Source organism: Xyrauchen texanus, chromosome 11 (assembly GCF_025860055.1).
Source record: "Xyrauchen texanus isolate HMW12.3.18 chromosome 11, RBS_HiC_50CHRs, whole genome shotgun sequence".
NCBI classification, from domain to species: domain Eukaryota; kingdom Metazoa; phylum Chordata; class Actinopteri; order Cypriniformes; family Catostomidae; genus Xyrauchen; species Xyrauchen texanus.
This window is the reverse complement of record NC_068286.1, coordinates 36,601,614-36,622,969: the sequence shown is the minus strand read 5'-3', so window position 1 is coordinate 36,622,969 and position 21,356 is coordinate 36,601,614. Positions and strand designations below refer to the sequence as shown.

General features: G+C 44.0%; 1 protein-coding gene and 1 long non-coding RNA gene across 2 annotated transcripts; one reads left to right on the top strand and one right to left on the bottom strand.

The window, feature by feature from the left end:
- The first annotated feature begins 5,455 nt into the window (after positions 1 to 5,455).
- Positions 5,456 to 8,861, top strand: LOC127651968 (OX-2 membrane glycoprotein-like). The gene is made up of 5 exons (XM_052138032.1): positions 5,456 to 5,516; positions 5,620 to 5,961; positions 6,500 to 6,802; positions 7,012 to 7,122; positions 7,263 to 8,861. Exons 1-5 carry the CDS (start codon positions 5,477 to 5,479, stop codon positions 7,322 to 7,324), a joined length of 858 nt encoding a protein of 285 aa, XP_051993992.1. The 5' UTR covers positions 5,456 to 5,476; the 3' UTR covers positions 7,325 to 8,861.
- Positions 8,862 to 20,211: 11,350 nt separating this feature from the next.
- LOC127652117 (uncharacterized) lies at positions 20,212 to 21,126 on the bottom strand. The gene is made up of 3 exons (XR_007971664.1): positions 20,987 to 21,126; positions 20,793 to 20,899; positions 20,212 to 20,538 (listed from the first exon to the last, which is right to left on the bottom strand). It is a non-coding gene; the product is annotated as an uncharacterized LOC127652117 (long non-coding RNA).
- Between the last annotated feature and the right edge of the window lie 230 nt (positions 21,127 to 21,356).

Genomic DNA, 21,356 nt, shown 5'->3' with positions numbered 1-21,356 from the left:
GACTAGTGAAACACAGGGCAGACAACAAGGAAATCGTGACAGATAACATAAAACATTTACACTAGAAATAATTTAAAATACTATTGTATTTCTAACGGTTATGTTATTACCAGCAATCAAACAAAACAGGTAGCTGAATTTGATCAGTTACTGTTATAATGAATTTTTTGCCAAATGCAAATACATAACATAAAGTAGTCTATTATGTAATTTGTCCTGGTCTACCCACTGCCAGCTAATTTGGATAAACTCTAAATATAGAAGTCTGTGTTGTTAAAGGGATAGTTCACCCAAAAATGAAAATTCTCTCACCATTTACTCATCCCATCCCAGATATGTATGACTTTCTTCTGCAGAAGAAGATTATTAGAAGAATATCTCTGTAGATCTATAAAATGCAAGTGAATGGTGACCAGAACTTTATAGCTCCAGAAACCACGAAGGCAAAGAATATTCAAGTTTTTACTCTAAATCTCCACTTTAACATTAAATGTCAGATGTAAAAGTGAAAGTTGAGATTTAGAGTAAAAAAAAACGAAAAAAAAAAATCTATCATCTATATTTTGATCTGTTTCTCACACACACCTACCAAATAGCTTCTCAAGATATGGAAAAAAAACACAGAAGTCTTAAGGATTACTTCTGTGTCTTTGTGATTTCTGGAGCTACAAAGTTGTGATCACCATTCACTTGCATTGTGAGGACATACAGTGCTGAAATATGGTTAAAAAAAAAATCTTCATTTGTGTTCTACTGAAGAAAGAAAGTCAAACACATCTGGGATGGCATGAGGCGGAGTAAATGAGAATTTTCATATTTGGGTGAACTACCCCTTTAATCGGTAAACTATTACACTATAATTCCCACATACAGTATCTAAATGCATTTAAATGCAACCATCATATTTCCCATAACTTAAAAAAAAAAAAAAAAAGAAAAAAAAAAGATTGTGGATCAAGCAAATGCACTGACTTCTGCATATATGCATTATTTCACCAGTTCATTTCCTGTATTCTCTGTCCCATCACAGTATGTTCACATACGGTATCTGAAAACACACAAAACAATTGGAAGTGGACTTTACATTTTATATTACTATGTTACCCTTGTCAAAAATGAGCATGTGTGTGTGGTGGTGGTGGTGGGGGGGCTAATTAAAGCCAATATGTGACTTGATTTATCTGTTCGAAGATGGTAAAGGACCAATGTAGCCAGACCTTCTGTACTGGAGTGCTGCAGAGCGCCGAGCATGGGCACTGTCCCAGACCCTCTTGCTCTCCTTAAACCAATGGTCTATCACTGGGACGTCCACAGATCCGACCAAGGGAAGAGAGGTGGTTGAAGGGAGTATGCACTGGAATGGAGTGAGGCTGGTGATTGATTGGCGAAGGGAGTTCTGGGCATACTTGGCCCAAGGAAGATAGCGACTTCATTGGTGCTGATGGCAGTGGCTGTATGTCTGTAGGTACTGGCCTATTTCTTGAACCTTTCTGTCTGTTTGCCCATTTGACTGCGGGTGGTAACTGGAGGAGAGGCTTAAGGACACACCTGGGAATCTTGAGAACGCCTAACAAACCTTTTAGGTGAATTGCGGACCGTGGTCAGACACTATAGCCTCCTGGAAGACATAATTCCAGAAGACATGATGGACGACATGATGGAACGGTGTTTCCGCAGTCCCCAGGGCCGTAGGGAGGCTCTTCAAAAGGTACTAAGCAGCAGGATTTAGAAAAGTGATCTATTATGACCAACACAACACACACACCCCATTTGAGGAAGGCAAGTCTGCAAAGAAGTCCACACCTACATATGCAGGGCAGATGAGGAACAGGCAGCAGGAGGAGCTTGCCGGCTGGGAGATGACAAGGGACTTTAGACAATGCACAGACAGAACAGGCCTGGATGAAACCACCAATAGCGGTTCTGAAGGAGCTAGAGGATTTGTGCTGTGCCAGGATGCCCAGAACCCAATGAGGAATGAAGGGATTCGACTAGTTGGTTTCTCAGCTCAGCTGGAACATAGATGTGATTGGGAATAGGGTCGTGGTGCTGGTTTGGGTGATCTGCTCGTCCAGGGTCCATTGAATGAAGCTGGTGATGATGGTTGGAGGAAGAATAGGTTCAGGGTTTGAGTAACTGGCTTGGAAGAGTGAATACGAGAGAGTGCATATTTTTAGATCCTGGATGATAGGTGACAGTGAAGGTGAAGCGAGTAAAGAATAAAGCCCACAGGACCTGGCAAGGGTTTAACCGTTTATCTTCTCGGAGATACTCCAGGTTCCGATGGTCTGTAATAACCTGGAATGGATGACGAGAACCCTCGAGCCTGTGGCGCCACTCCTCAAGTGCCATCTTAATGGCAAATAATTCCTGGTTGCCAAAGTCATAATTCTGTTCAAATTATAAGATATGGGGGAGAAGGCAGCACATGGAAAGAGTTTGGCAGGAGTATCTTGTCGCTCAGAAAGTACCACCCCTACGCCGGTGGTTGAGGCATCAACTTCCACCTCAAACGGGAGCTCGGGATTGGGATGACGGAGAATGGGTGCCAAGGTGAATCTTTCCTTGAGCATTTGGAATGTCGTGGAGGCTTCATGAGACTCGTTGGGGACTGAAAACATCGATGAACTTGTGGTATTCAGGCGGGAAAGGTGTTGATCAATGGTGTTGATCAGACTGGTTTGGTTTGGTAGGTTATGTAGTCGTTACCGAGTGGTTGGCCCACTACGGAGTGGATGGGGAGTGGTGTGGAGTATGAGATGGAGCGGATGCAGATCTTTCTGCTGAGCACCGGCAGATGAAATTCCCTGCCAAGCCAGAGTCAATGAGAACATCTACTGTGAAGGAAGCAGAATTAGGAGATGATTACTGTGATACTTAGTGGGGTATGAATGGCAGGATGGCAGTGAAGAGAGCTCACCATTACTTTCATTCAGGTAGGAAGTGAGCAGCGGAAATGCAGTAGAGGTTGAGGCGATGTTCCAGATGTCTCCGGTGTTTGGCGGGGTTCAGCTGAAAGGAATCCAATTGCATCGGCTCTTCTGGGGGTTCCGAGACCCAGGAGACCGATAGAGTCATCGTAGCCAGCAGTAACCGCAAGGAGGGTTTTAGCCTTTGGCGATAGGTGGTGAGGAGAGCCATCATGTTCCACCCACTGGCCGCGGTGAGGGTAATAGCTGATGCAGTCAGAGCAGAGAGGGACTGATGAAGCTGTTGCACTGATGGTATCAGTTGTGCAATGCAAATCTGATCCCGCTGGGTCCATAGTGCAGTCAAGTCTTCTGTCATAATGAACCCTGGAGCAGGGATCTTTGAGATACAGCAGATTATGACAAATAATAATAACCACAGAGATGGATGAAGATTCTGGATAAACAATAACAAACAGCGAATCACAAGTGAGTGTAATGAGGGAGCGATGAAGAAGGAAGTTCAAATAGCTATGTTGCTGGTTGAATATTAATCCACACTACAGGTGAAATGGAAGATATGAACACTGTGTGGAAGCAGCACAGTCAGCACTAGTACTTTGAGAATCTTGACAGAGAATGATTGTGAGAGGTGAGTATTTGTTGCGTTATTGATTAACTATGGAATTGTGTGTAGGTGTTCATAATTAGAAGTCCGGAGAGAGCCCGGCGTGGTCGTGACACACACATTGAGTGTTGAGCACCCTCTTGTACACTGTCTTTCCATGTATACACTTTTTGTATTATGTTTCAAGATCAACTTTAAAATGTTAAATAGTGTTGTGTTTGGGCCCGTTTGAATAGGGCTAGTCTGCTGTTAGATACGATACATCATTGTCTATGTTATATGTATGTTTCGGGAAGTAATAAGGAGAAATGTGACAAAAAAGATAAAAATGAGTAGGCTACTGTTTATTATATTTATGTGTCTCTACTAATGGTGCATTCACATACAACATGCATCGCATTGCTCGCACGAGTTTGACTGCTGGATTAAATTTGTGTTTAAACTTGCGTTCGGGCAGGTAATGCGAACCCGCAATAATTCCCCCTTCACTTCTGGAAAAGGACAGTAGGAGTGGCTTCTACAACAACTTATCTTTCTGCCATCAACCATGGCCGATATCACAACGATTGCTGCTCTGTATCTGTTTTGGAAGTCCCAGATACATTGACGTTGTGTCATACAATTTCAGGTGCCCACACACCACTACAACCATTTTCCCATCCATTTTTCCTGCTCGCTTTGCATTGTATGTGAACGCACCATAATTCTCACTACAGTTTAGCCTCTGAGTGAAACAAATTGGCTCATTACATTTTACTAATTGAGGCCTTTCCAACATATACAGCACATGGCTGTCTCATCTTCTTTATGGTTTTACCAACTCTGAATATAATTGTTGTAATAACAAATATGCAAATGATGCAAACAAAACAGTTAATTGTCAGAAAATTAAAAAACATTATTTAAGAATAGTTTTAATTATTAAAAAAATTGGATCATATTTATTGTACGGAAGTCCAGATCTTAGGATTTAAAAGTGGTTATCAATTTATTACATAATTTTTATTATTATTTCCGCAAGGAGTGCCCCCTACTGGCCAGGTATACACTTAGTTCAATGAATCATCTATGTGTATATATATATATATATATTGTTATATTATACCCATTTATCAGACTTCAGTTTGATGTATCAAACAAGTTCTGGTAGCAATTACATATTATTATACTCATATATTGTATAAAATATTTAAAAAAAAAAACATTACATTTTAACATATATGCATTTGGTATTTTTTATCCAAAACAACATACATGGAATACATGTATTTATTTTGTATTATTTTTAAATATCCAACAAAACACACAAAAAAAACAATATAATAAATTAATGAAACAAAATAGAAATCACATTTTGTGGACCAAGCATTCTCACCAGTTTATGAATATATATTTTATTTATTTATTTCCGTTTCTGCTTTATTTTTCCCATCACAGTTTACTGTGTGCGTGATTGATGATTCATATAATTAGATCATGAAAGTCCAGTGATTCAATTATAATGATAAAGTAGGCAAATAGATAACACAACATCGACAAAAAAAAAAAAAATACATAAATAATAAAATTATATATATATATATATATAGGTTCAAATGTAACATTCTGTGAATTTGCATGCACAGTAATAGGCCACCTTTAAAATCAAATCAAACAAAAATAACAATAAAGCGAGTGCAACCAATACATTTAAATAAATAAAATAAAAATCCAAACAATAAAGTGAATAGGTAGGTAAATAGCTAGTCTGAGGGGGATATAGGCTATTTGAATAGCGAGAAACTCAACAGGAAAATCCATTTTCGGTTCATTTACTGTAATTGAATTCCTCAAGCAGGAACTGCTGTAGCCTATGCGTCATGGCTCACTTTTTTCACATTCACTTCCGATCTAAGACTATATAAGCTCTGTCTGATTACAACAATGCCACTGATTCATAATGCTGTGTCTTTTAATCATCTTAAGCTTCATAATTGGAGGTTGGTAATAAAAATCTTACTTTTTTTACTCGGCCGATACAATGCATCGCTTTTTGTGACGGCATCACCTAATATCTTGGTTAATTTAATTTTATATTTCCAGCTTATCCTTCAGATATTGTTGCACAAGGAGACAAAACTGCTTTGTTCGGACAGGATGCTTCACTATCTTGCACATGGCCAAGCGCGTCTGGAGTCAATCAAGTCACTTGGCAGCGGGTGAGGGCTGATGAAGGCGTTCAAAATGTGGCCACATTCAGCGAACGCTTCAAGGATCATGTTGATGATCAGTATGTCGGAAAAGTCAGCTTCACCATGGCTTCATTAAATTCAACGTCCATTGTGATAAAAAACGTAACATTTGAAGACGAGGCTTGCTACATTTGTTCATTCAAAGCGTATCCATTAGGACCCAAAAGGGAAACTCTGTGTCTCACTGTTAAAGGTAAGTGACGCATCTTTCCTGACGAAAAAGTATGATACAATGATTCACTGATGATGTGAGATGGTATATATATACCGTGGTACGGTTTACCATTTATTCATATACCATGGTATTTACGAATAGCACTTATAAAGTTACTTCAAAGAATTGCAACTGAATTACAAAGTCAAAAATCCCCTTTTGTTAATACCATGTTCATACCGCGGTACATTTAGATACTTTTTATTGGTGTTTTTCTATTCTTGTTTTTATTTGTATTATTATTGATATTACATTAGTGCTCATAGTAATAAAAGTGTAAAAGTATTACCAAATTATTGTATAGATTGTAGCTTTTATATCTGATACAGTATGTACATTGGAGAATATCATACATTGATATTCACAAGTCACAAGTGTGAAGTGATTTGTATTATTACAATATTTTATTTTTACAGTATTTTTCTCAAACAATACATTTAGGTGTTGCATTTCTGTTAAGCAATAAAAAAACAAGCCTTTAACCTTTAAGCCATTAAGATTTTTCTTTTTCTTTTAGGTATAGCTAAAATAACAGCAACAGTCAATCCTGCACCCAATTCTGAACCAGATATTATAGTCTCATGTTCAGCCACTGGTAAACCTACACCAATACTCAAGTGGAAATCCACAGAGAAAGAGTTGAACCTCAAACTCTTAAGGTCCCACAATTTCACAACGCTCAACAATGACAGCTCATCCACCACTACAATTAACCTCACACTTCCAATGTCACAGTTCCAAGGGAAGTATGTAGAATGTTTGGCTGAAAGTGGCAGCATGGAGGACAGTCTCCCAATCTATGTGCCTGGAGATGAAAAAGGTACCTGACTCAATATAAATATCAGTAGAAACAATTAAAATCTTGTGATTCTGGCATAGTATTAGTTCAAAAACCTTTGTTGGTATTGGTGCCATTTAAAAAAAAAAAAAAAAAATGCAATATTTGTTTCACACTTTATATATATATATATATATATATATATATATATATATATATATATATATTTATATATTTTTCTTGTCTTATAGTGAACAATGTTACATCAAGAAGCTATATCATTACAATTTGGGTCTTCGTTATTGTGGTTATTTTTAGTATTGTCATCATTACAGTCATCTACCTTCACACCAGGCTAAATGGTAAGCATCAAAATGTTATCACTGTTGTTTGAACATGTTTTGCAAGTTAATAGAACCCAATCTTTATATTCTCAAGATTTACTCCCTAAGAAACTATATAAGTATATTGAAATATTTCATTATGCTTCATTTTTTTCAAGGATCCATGTTTAGGATGAAATCTACAGAATCAGATCTTTCTCTAAAGCAGTTGGAATGTTAACTCAGCAGCTAAAGTACCACAGATTATGCATCTTTGGCTTGTAACCATTGTGAATGTGCACCAGTTTGTTCTTTAAAGGAAATCACTAATGAAAAAGTATTTAGGATTATTGCCTAGTTTTATTATTTTAATTTTTTTTTATTATTATTAGTTTAGTAAGTTATTTATTTATTTGAAATAATTATTACATTTTAGTGTACAGTATTCTACTGAATAAATATGGCTACAAATGTAGCAGTTATTGTACTTTTTACATGTCATGGAAATTAGATCACTCCTTGGAGATAGTGTTGCGGTCATATCTATGAAAACTTTATTTATATACCTTGAAATTCTCATGGGCTCATGCATTTGCACTTTAAAACCTTTTTTTTATTGTTATGCTACACTAAATATTTTGTGTTCTTCGTCTTTTTTTTTATTTTTATTGTTTCATATTTATTGGAGTTGAATTTGCAACAGTAACTCATAGCATAAAGCAATGTAAACAAATTATTGGGTTTTGTTTTAACACAATGAAAATGCTATTTATATGTTTGACTGTATGTCTTGATGTCTTCCCACAATCCTTTGTCACAAATCATAGTGGTATTGTTTTTGAGCAATGAGGGTCATTTGAATGAACATTATGAATCAATACTAAGAGAGGAGCCAACCCTGTTTTCAGGAAAGTGAAAGTTACAGTACAGCATGTGGCTTATAGACAGATAAAGTGAAAGTTATGTGGTTTATAGAAATGAAAAGGAAAAGCTACATTCCTAGAAATGTCACCTCTCCCAAAACATTTAATTCATGCTTCAAAACCTAGTTATTGTGTCAGTAAATTGGCCAATGCATAAGGAGAGCTGTGACTCCAATGGCTAAGAGGGGGCAAAGAATGATAATGTTGTGCACATAACAATGCCAACAAAATGATAAATTTTTTTGTCATTGTGTAAGCCGTACCCTGGAAATATTCGTAATATACACATTTCATTTTTGTTGACAATGACTGCTTACTGTACTATACAAGAATGTCAGTTTTGTCTAGTGGAATGCTATTGTGTATCTGGGCTTTTTAGATACTGATTTCAAAGTTTAAATAAAAGTCAATACTCTACAACACTGTAGTACACAGAAAAAGGAAATGCACATCTGTATGTATACAGTAAATGTTTTTTTGTAGCAATGTGTTACATGTAAACAGCAAATTCACATTTGCATGTCCATTCTTACACATTTCTTACATGTAAAGTCATATACAGTGAACAGAAAATTGCCACAAAATGACATCCATTAAAAAAAATAAATAAAATAAAATGTGTACCTCCTCACAGTATGTAACACTACAAGATCCCATCTTCTTGGTGGACATCATGTCACTCTTGTTGGTCTGGCCAGAGAGTTAGAAGATATCACAAACATTCCATGTCATAGATATTTATGGAATATTCATGTATGTCTGACAGATTTTGATAAATGAATGGATCAATTAAAGAATGTTTAGAAGTTGTGAAGAGTATGACCATTTCACTGAGAATTAACCCATCAGTTTTGATCAGCAAGCCATGTGCATTTAGTTATTGTGCAAATTTTATACAATTGTACTTCCTCTTTTGCACACGTGCCAAAACACGTGCAATTTGCTTAAATTAATAATAAAATAAAATCTGGTGTGAACAAGAGTCTAATTTGAACTTATTGTTTAAAATATAAAAAAAAAATATATATATATATATATATATATATATATATATATATATCAGTGGGGATTTCTTTAAGACTGCAAGGGAAGCTGAGCTTCCCTTCTGTCGCTCTCTTACGTTGTGTCAGAGAACGACACTAGGGGTCTCTCTTGAGCGCCGATATTCACCTCTGTACTATGAAAAAAGGCCAATGAGAGTTGGCAGCCAGTATTTGCATGTCCCTACCGGACATACGGGTATTTAAGCGGCGCAAATACGGGAGTTCATTCAGAAAATTTCTTCGAGCCGATGGTCGTGTTTGCAGTCTGCTGCGTTACTACACACCGAGTTCCTGCTATCCTCTGCTGCATGCTGTTGGATTCTGCGGCGCACAACAGTGGCTTTCTCCTGGTTGCACGGCTGTGCACTTCCTGCCCCTGAGCGCATCGACAGTTGCAGATAGAAAGATCTCTCACGAGTCTTTCATTCATAAAAGAGTGATTTTATTTAAAAGAGTAATTTCCTCTAAAATAGCAAAAACACAGCGGCGTTGAACGCCCTTTTCAGGACGCGTCTTTTTAAAGATGCCTTTCCGCCCCTGTGTTGTTTCTGGATGCGTAGAGTACTCTCCGCTTCCGACGGCCACAGGCGTTGTCTCGTGTGTCTGGGCAGCGATCACACCGAGGCTGCGTTTGTGGATGGTTCATGCTCTCATTGCGAGAACATGACCATGACAACGTTAGCGGTCACGGCTTGCTTACAACCGTAAGCAAGCCACTCCAGCCGCCCGCGTCGCTCCTTCTTCCCACGGAATTGAGGAAGATGCGGCTGGCGATGGAGGTGATTTGGGGATGGCAGCGGTGCAGCTCGCCGGTACGCCTCGGACCACCACGCCCCAGCACGCTCGTTGACTCCCGCCCCTGCCGAGGTGGCGGCGACTCGCCTCACAGCCAGTCTGCCTACCCTCTTGCGATGGAAGCAGATGAGTTCGCCGCGACATCGGAGGGCGTGGGCTCTGACGCTGAGGGCTCCTCTGGGCTGCCGCTCGGGCTTGCACGCCCAGCAGGAGGCCGACGCGCAGATGTCCGATATGCTTTCCGGGCAGCCAATAGCGTGGGCCTGGATTGGAACCCTCCATCCTCCCCGCAGCCATCACGGCTAGACGATTGGTTTTGAGCGTGGCGCGCCACAGCCTCGCCCCTCAGTACCTTTCTTCCCGGAGGTGCATGATGAGCTGACGCCTTCGCGGAGAGCACCCCTCTCCACTCGCCGTGCCACCTGCTCATCCGCCGCTCGCCACCCTCGACGGCGGAGCGCCACGGGTACACGGAGATCCCCAGGTGGATAGAGCTGTTGCGATCCATCTATGCCCCGAAGCACTACCACCTGGCGGGCCGCCCTGTACTCCCTTCCCGGTCCTGTAGAGCAACATCCTCGCCACCGCGAAGGCCTACAGCGCTACCGACGCGCCGCTTCCGCCCTGCATGCCATGGCTCTCCTGCAGGTCCACCAAGCCAAGGCACTCCGCAACATGCACGGGTGTGGTCCTGATCCCAACACGCTGCAGGAACTGCGCCAGCGACCGACCTCGCCCTGAGAGCGACGAAGGTCACAGCGCGGCACTCGGCAGGCGATGGCCACTCTGGTGGTCCAGGAACGCCAGCAATGGATGGACTTGGTTGAGATGCGTGAAGCCGACAAGACTCGCTTCCTCAACGCCCCTGTCTCCCAGTTCGGCCTCTTCGGCGACACCGTGGAGGACTTTGCCCAGCAGTTCTCCCTGGTGAAGAAGCAGACGGAGGCCATTTCACATCATGCCACGCCAGCAAGCCTGCCGCCACGGCCCAGGCCCCATCTGCTCGCCGAGGGCGCCCTCCTGCGGCCAGAAGACCTTCTGCTCCGCCCCAACCTGGGCCCAGCTCTCAGCCCCAGCGTCAAGCAAACCGCAGGAAGCGTACGCCCCTGCCTCACGGACCCCATCGAGGACCCGGAAGGCTCCCAAACGCCCCTGAGACAGCGGACCCAGAGGACGAGAAGTTAGCTCCGAGATGGTGAGACCGGCTCCGCCCCCGGTGGAGGGCCGGAGGAGAATCTTGTGTTTTTTCATTTGCCGCACTCCTGACGGGGCTGCGGTACCCAAATTCTCAATAAAAGAGCTATTTCCTTTACCTCTGGGTCACATGGCCCGCAAATGCCGCTCTCACGGCACTTGTGTTTCAGGCCTCAACAGTCCCGGCGCCCAGGATGCGGTGCTCCCGCCTCAGCCCCACGACTGTTCCCCGGCCGGCCGGTTCAGACGAGTCCAGAGGACGCCGACATCAGACCTCCTCCTCTGTCACTTAACCCGCCCCTGCCGGTGCGCTGAACAAGGTAAGTGCTTTGAGCTTATTCTCAGCACCAGAGCCTCGGACGCCACAGAGCCTCCCGACGCTAGTGCTACCTGTTCCAAGACCGCCATGGCCCCGCCGGTACGCCCAAAATACTTGTCCCCTTGGTGCCCCTAGCACAGAGCGCAGAGGCATGGCTTTCTCTGCCCAGCTCGTCACGCTGGCTGCACCGGACCATTCGACTCGGTTACGCAATTCAGTTTGCCAGGTCTCCGCCTCTTCCTGGGCGCTCGTTCCTCCAGCAGTGCACGGCGAACATGCCCTCTCCCTGCGCTGAGGAAATCGCCTCCCTTCTAATCAAGGACGCTGATAGAGCCTGTCCCTCCAACCGAAATGAAGAAGGGTTTCTACAGCCCTTACTGTTGTACCCAAGAAAGGCGGTGGCATACGACTCGATCTTGGACCTCGCGAAGTTTTCAATCGGACCCTGTCCAAACTCCCGCTCAAAATGCTCACCCAGAAACAAATTCTATCTGGCGCTCGCATCTAGATTGGTTCGAAGCGGTAGACCTGAAGGACGCCGTACTTTCACGCCTCAATTCGCCTCGACACCGACCCTTTCTACGGTTCGCGATTCGACGGCCAGGCGTGATCAGTACAAGGTCCTCCCCTTCGGCCTGTCTCTGTCCCTCGCGTCTTCACGAAGGTCGCAGAGGCGGCTCTTGCCCCGCCACGAGGAGCGGGCATACGCATACTCAATTACCTCGACGATTGGCTCATTCTGGCCCCTCGCGAGGAATTACTATGCGACACAGAGACCAGGTGCTCGAGCACCTCCGCCGCTTGGGGCTTCAGGTCAACTGGGAGAAGAGCAAGCTCACCCCAGTCCAGAGCATCTCTTTCTCGGTTTGGAGTTAGACTCAGTCTCAATGACAGCACGCCTCTCCAACGAACGTGCTCAGTCAGTGCTGGAATGCCTCGCTTCTTCAAGCCAGGCACCGTGGTCCCGCTTGAAACGCTTCCAACAGCTCCTGGGGCATATGGCATCCTCCGCGGCGGTCGCGCCACTGGGGTTGATGCATATGAGACCACTTCAGCACTGGCTCCAGACTCGAGTCCCGAGACGAGCATGGCGCCACGGCACGCACGGGCGTGGAAATTACCACTGCCTGCCTCCAAACCTTCAAACCCTGGACAGACCTCTGCTTTCTTCGGGCAGGGGTACCCTTGCAGCAGGTGTCCCGTCAGCGTTCTGGTTACAACCGACGCCTCAAATTGGGTTGGGGCGCCGTGTAACGGGCGCAGCAGTCGCAGGCCGGTGGAACCAAGGCTCACTGCGCTGGCACATCAACTGCCTAGAGCTGCTGGCCGCTCGCCTTGCCCTGAAGAAATTTCTTCCGATGATTCGCGGGCAAACATGTCCTGGTCAGGACAGACAGCACCACGGTGGTGGCTTACATAAACCGCCAAGGCGGAGCACGCCCCCACATGTCACAGCTCGCCTCGCCGTGTCCTCCTTTGGAGTCAGCAGCGACTGGAGTCGCTAGCGCCACTCACATCCCCGCAACCTCAATGTGATAGCGGACGCGCTGTCAAGACAAACCTTGCCTGGCGGAGAGTGGAGGCTCCACCCCCAATCGGTCCAGCTGATTTGGGACAGGTTCGGCAAGGCCCAGGTAGACCTGTTTGCCTCCCAGGAAACCTCCCACTGTCCGCTCTGGTATGCCCTCACAGAGGCTCCCCTGGGGACAGATGCTCTGGCTCACAGCTGGCCCGTGGGGCTGCGCAAGCACGCTTTCCCCCAGTGAGCCTTCTTGCACAGGTGCTATGCAAGGTCAGGGAGGACAAGGAGCAAGTCACTCTGGTGGCCCCCTACTGGCCCAACCGACGTGGTTTTCGGATCTCACGCTCCTTATGACAGCCCCTCCCTGGCGAATTCCCCTGAGGAAGGACCTTCTTTCTCAGGGACGGGCACGCCTGGCACCCGCGCCAGACCTCTGGAAACTCCACGCCTGGTCCCTGGACGGACGCTGAGGGTCTAGCCGCCTACCTTTAGCCGCCATAGACACTATTAACCAAGCCAGAGCCCCTTCGACCAGGCATCTTTACGCTCTGAAGTGGCGCCTGTTCATGAACTGGTGTTCTTCCCGAGCCGAAGACCCGCAGAAGTGCGCAGTTAGGTCAGTGCTCGTGTTTCTTCAGGAGAGGCTGGAGAGGAGGCTGTCCCCTCCACCCCTCAAGGTGTATGTTGCTGCTATCGCGCCCACCATGACACGGGTAGACGGCAAGTCTCTTGGCAAGCACCGACTTAATCGCCAGGTTCCTAAAAGGTGCCCGGAGGATGATTCCTCCCGCCTAACCTATTTCCCTCCTGGGATCTCTCGGTCGCCCTGAGGGGACTCGAGACCCCCTTCGAGCCGCTTGACTCAGTTGGACTCAGGGCCCTCTCTCAAGACTGCCCTGCTGATCGGCCGCCTCCATCAAGAGGGTCGGGACCTGCATGCGCTCTCTGTTAGCGACGCCTGCCTGGAGTTCGGTCCGCAGACACTTTCGCGATCCTAAGACCGCCGACCGGGCTACGTGCCCAAGGTTCCTACCACACCCTTCAGGGATCAGGTGGTGAACCTGCAAGCCTGCCCCGGAGGAGGCAGACCCAGCCCTCTCACTGCTGTGTCCGCACGCGCCTTACGTGATTTACCTGGACCGCACACAGAGCACCAGACGCTCTGAGCAGCTCTTCGCCTGCTTTGGGGACAGCAGAAAGGGAACGCTGTCTCCAAGCAGAGACTCGCCCACTGGGTTGTCGATGCCATTTCCCTGGCTTATCACACCCAGGCCGTGCCCCCCTTTGCGGGTCCGAGCCCACTCCACCAGGAGTGTTAAGGCCCTCATGGGCACTGGCTAGGGCACTGCCCTAGCAGACATTTGTAGAGCTGCGGGCTGGGCAACACCTAACACTTTTGCGTAGATTCTACAATCTCCGAAGTTGAGTCAGTTTCGGCCCGTGTTCTCTCAGGTACCGAGCCCGTAGAACTCGGGTGACACGCCGACGATCTGACCGGGTGGATCGCTTGCACCCAGCTCTTCCCCTAACCAGGGAAACAGTGCTCTTCTTCCCAGGAGATCCCAGGCTTGGGACACTGGTTGGCTCCTCCCTAGCTCCTTGCGGTCGCAGTTCTGCGGAGGGACTCGCCGACCCAAACCACTGCGGGTACCGCTTAGCTACCCTGTACTGGTATAGGGGCCCCACAGGTAAGGCCTCCTGCTCGACTCCCCTGTGTGTAAAACCACGGTTCTGTCCCCTCACGTGAGTTGACGCCGTGTTTCCCTTAGGCAGTCACAGCTGCCTCAGGTGCCGTGGCTGTATGCTCCCCTCTCTGAGGCTGGTGCTACCACTCAAGACTACTGTTCCAAGATAAGGCCTAGGTATAGGCCATGCATGTATGTGCCACTCAAATTTGCTCTCCTCCGGGTAGGTGTGGCCTCCAAGAGGGTCTTCCCCGCCCTACCAAGGGCTAAGACCCCCTTCCCTCAACGCGTAAGGGCCCCGTCAGTAGTTGCTCTATGCGAGAAACATAGAGAGAAAAGAGGCCCAGCCAGGCTGGCCCGCTCCCATGTTGGCGTCGCCACCTTGTTCCTCCTCCGGGTAACGATAAGGAATCCTGATGGCTTAAATGGGGCATTGGGGAAGGGTACGCGGCGCTGATACAGTTGGTCGCTCTGCACGTAGGAATACCTGCTCGCTCCTGTATCAGCGGATCACGTACACGGCTCAGCGCATGGCGCTTTTAAGTGGACCCCTAGTGTCGCTCTCTGACACAACGTGAAGAGAGCTGACAGAAGGGGAACGCCTAGGTTACGATGTAACCTCAGTTCCCCGATGGAGGGAACGAGACGCTGTGTCCCCCTTGCCACGCCGCTGAGCCGAGCCCTGTTGTGGCCGGACCATTTCCGCCTCAGAAAAATCCTGAATGAACTCCCGTGATTTGCGCCGCTTAAATACCCGTATGTCCGGGGCGGACATGCAAATACTGGCTGCCAACTCTCATTGGCCTTTTTTCATAGTACAGAGGTGAATATCGGCGCCAAGAGAGACCCCTAGTGTCGTTCTCTGACACAACGTCTCGTTCCCTCCATCGGGGAACTGAGGTTACATACGTAACCTAGACGTTCCCCTATAATGTCAAAAAAATAATGGTCAAATATGTACTACTGTGTAAACAATTTATTGACTAAAAATGCGTTAGAACACGTTCATCTCGAAGACGAAGTTCGTTCAGAATCAGCTACATTACATATAGCAGGTCGGCTGACTCGATTTACTTCTCATACATTCCCAGAAGCGCCAGTGCATTTCCCTGTTGAAGCCGAAGCGTCCATTGACTTCAATGGGGCTGCTCTGAACAGTTTTTTTCAGTGCTCGAAAATAGACGGTCATTGGATAAATGCTGCGATTATGTCTCACCCACGGACGCCAGCGCCTCTGGGGGTGAATGAGGAGTGGGCTGGCCCGACTCGGCTTCCGCGTGATGATTGGAGGATCTGTCGAAGGACTGCATCTCCTTTTGATTGACAGCGAATCTGTACTATAAGAAGTCACTGAAGCTATTTATTTTTCTCAAGTGTAGTCGAAAGACAAACTGCTGCAACCTATTTCTTTATATTTGTTTGGCAAAATTGCTAGTCAATTTGCATAATACATTTCACACAATTATACACCACATTCCTCGTTTCAGTTTTACCAAGTTTAATATATTTTGTTCATTCATTCATTCATACAGTAGGCTAGGCTAGCGTCGTACGGGTGAAACTGCGCACGATGGCAGGCGGTGCTAATATTGTCGACCTGATTTTGGCGAAGCCGTTTGAAAGTCTTCCTTACGAGGAAAAAATTAGAATTAAACAGCAGGGCAGATCAACACCTAAGATTGATTTAGTGCAAAAAATAGGGAAAAATAACAGGTCTTTTCAGCTCTCCTGGTATGACAAAGTTAGCTGGCTGACTGGAAGTGCTGTGACAAATAAAATGTACTGCTGGCCATGCCTCTTGATGAAACCATCTCACGGATGTGTTGTTTGGTCAAAAGTGGGGTTTGGAGATCTGTCTAACTTTGACAGGGCATATAAAAGACATGAAAAGAGCAATGAACATGTGAGTGCATGTGCAAGATTAAGTTGCATGGGCAGGATCAGGGTTGAGCATGCAATCAATGAAGGTGCTCGCATTCAAGTGACTAAACATAATGAAACAGTCAAACAAAACAGGGCCTTCCTAAACCGCCTTATTGATGTAACATCCTTGCTTGGCCGACAGGAGCTGTCATTTAGGGGACATGATGAGAGTAGTGAATCATCCAACAAGGGAAATTACAGGGAGTTCACAGAAACATTATCTAAATATGACTCTGTACTGTCCACACAATTAGTTTTCTGGTATGTCCCATACTATTCGAAATGACTTGATCTCTGCTCTTGCAGCCACCATTTCTGATCAGATCAGAGATGAAATTCAGGATGCTCCCTTTTTTGGATGGCAGGTGGATGAATCAACTGATATATCCTGCCGTGCCCAACTCTCTGTCATTGTTCGCTATGTGGATAGTGCAGGTAAAATTCAGGAGCGCTTTATTGGATTTTTTGATGTTTCTGGAGGGCTGAGATGCTCAGTCCGCTTTTGATGTTTTAAATGAGAACATGCAGGCCTACAATTTTAAGGATAAGCTTGTGGCACAGACCTATGATGGGGCTGCTGTCATGGCTTCAGCACTCAATGGTCTGCAGGCCAAAGTGAAAGCAATAGCCCCAAGTGCAATGTTTGTGCATTGCTATGCACACAGACTGAATCTGGTGCTGTCACAGGGGGCTAAATGCTTGCCTGAGTGTAGAATTTGTTTTGCATCACTCTCTGGGTTTGGCACATTTTTTCAAAATCCACAAAGAGGACTTCTTTTCTGGAGTCTGCAGGCTGTTCAAGGTTGCCCAGAAACGCTCCTACTTGATGGAATTTCACATCACGGATAGTGAGCACTGTGGCAAACAATTATGATGGCCTCCTGCAGACATTTGAAAACATCATTGCAGACATGACAATTGATGATGATACACTGGATTGTGCCAAAGGCTTTCTGAGGAAACTGGAGGATTTTGAGTTTGTGTTCATGTTGTACACATATGAACAAATCTTCACTGAGACTGATGTGGTCTTTGATGTTGTCCAGCAGAGGGCGATGGATGTTTTTTACTGCAAGAAAAGAATTGAATCTCTTCTTGCATTTGTCAAAGAGAAAAGGTCAGAGGGGGCTTTCCAAGCTGTTTATGCCAAAACAGCAGATCTCACATCAGACCCACGAGATGAGCCCATGAGAAAGCGCTGTCTGACCCAATTGCAGGATCCCCAAGAGCACTACAGAAATCTCTACATGGCCATACTTGATAACATCTTTGAGCAGATTCCTCAACGTTTTTCAAATTTGGAAAGTATGAATTTCCAGAGGAGGCCTTCCAAAGTGTCCTGAAAAGTTATGGCCATCACTTTGATTCAGGGAGACTGAGGTCTGAACTTCAAGTCCTATATTCAGATCAGGACTTGCAGGGTAACAGGGGAAAGCTGTGTGATTACTTGGTGTTCCTCAAAGACATGGAGTTGGACAGTGCAATGCCTCAGCTTTACAAACTGTTCTCATTAGTGGCAACAATTGGAGCTACATCTGCAGGTGTAGAAAGGAGCTTCTCCTGTTTAAACCGTCTCAAGTCCTACACCCGTAACACAATGGGCCAAGGTCGTTTAAGCAGCCTAGCTCTGCTGGCCATTGAGAAAACACTGGTCAAGTCACTGGAAAAGACGCCTAGTTGGTACGACAGAGTCACAGTGCATTTTCTCGAAAAGGAACGTAGGGCAGAATTTACTTTTAAATAAGTTTATAATGTAGGCCGAAAATGAGCTTCCCCTCTTTGAAAGACCAGCAGCCGCCACTGATATATATATATATGTGATGGCTGTAACCACTTTAGTACTTACGGTAGTCCTGTTTGGTAGGGTGAGTATGGTAGTTTTCAGTCCCATGTCCCCTATATGAATGGAGTAGCGTTAGTTCAGTTGTAATGGCGCGTGCACGCTGAGTAGACAAAGCCAGATGAGGTTGCTGCGATTTTATTTCTTAACGACTTTAAGGGTTTGTGCCTAGATTGCAAAATAGTTGTAAGCTGTGGCAAGGTACGACAATGCCAAATAGGTGGCAGCGATTTTCTTTCTTTTTGAGGTTGTAATGATGGTTTGTGCCTGGTTTGGAAAACAGTTGTTGTAAGCTGGTGCCAGGAGCTGGCCTTTGTCACTGTTTTGAATTATTATCATTTAAGTTTGAGTCACCTTATTAAACATCTGCACCACTGATACCCTTAGGTGCATGACTCCTTATCACCTCGCTATCCTCTAAAGCCTATTTATGTGATTGTTTTGGTGTGATTTTCTGAGTTATCAATAAATTGAATTGAAAAGACAATTGGTTTGGAAAATCTTAATGGGCACCATTGATAGGCTTTACATATATATATATATATATATATATATATATAGTCAAGTCACTGAATATATATATATAATCATTCGAGAATTGAGCTAAAGTGATTGAGAAAAACTGTAATTAGTTAATTAAGGGTAGTTGACTAATAATATGGACAACTCAACTTTTTTCCTAACTTCAACATTTTAGGTATGCATTTATTCTGCACCCAGTGCCATTTTTGTACTGAAATCTGACTCCCCAGATTATATATAAAAATAATCAACAGTAAATACAATTATAAAAGAACTACAATATAAATAAAATGGATTGAGGCTTGCCAACGTTTTTTAAATGTCAGTTCACGCAGCGGCCATTTTTGGAATGCTCTCAAGCATCTATTTTTCTAAACAAACAAGCAGCATTTCAGTGCAGCTCATATCTACTTTAATGGGGAAAGGCCACTAATGCATATCTATAACATCAGTACCATCAATTATAGATATAGATCAGTGGGAAAGACCAAAATCTCCAAAACTGTTGGTCAAGATTACGATCAAAGAACATATGGTGCTGCGTTACCTCAGATTACGCTAAAAAAAAACTATGTAATTTTCCCGTCTTGTATAGCGCGTTCTCAAGATGACTGACAGGCGATATCTATATGTAAATGCAGAGCCATATAGAGAGAGAGTTGCGACAACGGAAGTTCTAAATGCTTGATCGTCACGTGATTCACGTAGACTTCAGATAGTTCCAGGAAGTGCTTTTGCGGTCATTCCAAACTGTTAGAGTAGAGTGACAGAACTGCGATTTCTGGTAATTAGTAGTCAATAAATGCATTTATTTTATATATTTATGTAACACACCGACATATGTATGTAGCATGAGTATGTTGTTACAGTGATGTTGTTTTTTAAAGATCAAATCAGCTAATATTTGAGGATTAGTGTTCGCTTACCATTATTTGCCTCAACTTATTTCAGGCTAGGGTTTCTGTTGCCTTTTTATGTTACCTCATGTTCATTGTTTTCACTAATCTCATGGTAACTAATGTCATATTTATGACTTTTTAGATAGTACAGAGACAGGCTGGTGACAGGTGATGTCCAGCTCGCACAGTTAATAGTTCATTGACAATGGGTCAATGAACTATTAACTATTAGCAGCAGTTACGGAAATGTAAAATTTAGTGAAATTAAGCTTATTGTTTACAATTCTTACAATTCTATATATAGTAATATAATTATTTATGTATTATAAATATTATATATCTAATGTATAATTATTACAATACTTATTCATATCCACAATATATTCAGCTTTAAAACAACTTAATCATACTCGTATATAAACTGCCGTTCAAAAGTATTGAGGCTGAAAATTCAGCTTGGCATCACAGGAGTAAATTACATTTTAAAATAGAAAACAGTTATTTTAAATTGTAATAACATTACGATATTACTTTTTTTTTGTATTTTTATTCAAATAAACGCAATAACTATTTACAGCAATTCATGAATACATTTCTAATAAATTAAATAGCATGCCAAGCATTTTGTATGTGTCCTTTCTTTCATGTTGTCGTTGCATAGTCTTCACCATGGTTTGCTGTGCTGCATAGGGATGCTCCAATCGCTCAGAGAAAGGTGTGCGAATGTATGGCTTCCCCACACTGACATGGAGAGGAGAAAAAAATGGTTGCTCAAGTCAGCAGGAGCAATCTAAATATAAACAAAAATGACAACAACAAAAAAATGTGTGAGGTATTTGCAAAGATTTTACAATTAATAGGGTGTTCGTTACTAACTTTATCCAGCTCCAGTCCTTGCCTAATCTGTTAGTTATCCGATAACATCCCTTATCTCCTAATTTAATGAGTAATACTCAACTATAAGGTTTTAATTTACAAGTTATTTTTATTTAGATGTACTGATAATATACAGAATAAGATAATATTATTCTTTAAACGTCTCACCTTTTAAAAGTGCGTCGCAAACGGTTTGTTCTGCTTCATCTCTACGGCGCGGCATGTGTTTGCTGCTACTTCCGGGAACTATTGAGAGGCTCCACGAGCCGCCATTGCTGTAAAAAAAACGTTCCATTGGAGTCAATGGAGTTGTCGCAACTCTCTCTCTATGGCTCTGTGTAAATGTTGATTTAATCTTTTACCGGGAGGCGGGACTTTCTTTCTACATCTGCTGACCGTTGGCGGTTCCAATTTCTCCCATTCATTTCTCTGCTAAAGGTTCTCTGTGCTTGTAATCCACCCAACCCAAACAGCGTTATTTTTTCCCTCACCCATTTTCTTCAGGCCCCGCCTCCTGCATTCGGATTGGCTAGAGCTACTTACAAGCGGTTATCTATTCACAGACTGTGATGACGCGTAAATCTAGCAAAAAAAAAATATTTGATAATTTTTTTAAATATTGAGTGTAAGTTTATAACACAACTCTTTGTGCTATATTACCCCTGAATTAGTAAAAAAAAAAAAAAAACGAATTACCACAGCTGCAAGGGGGTATCGATTAGAGCTGGTCAG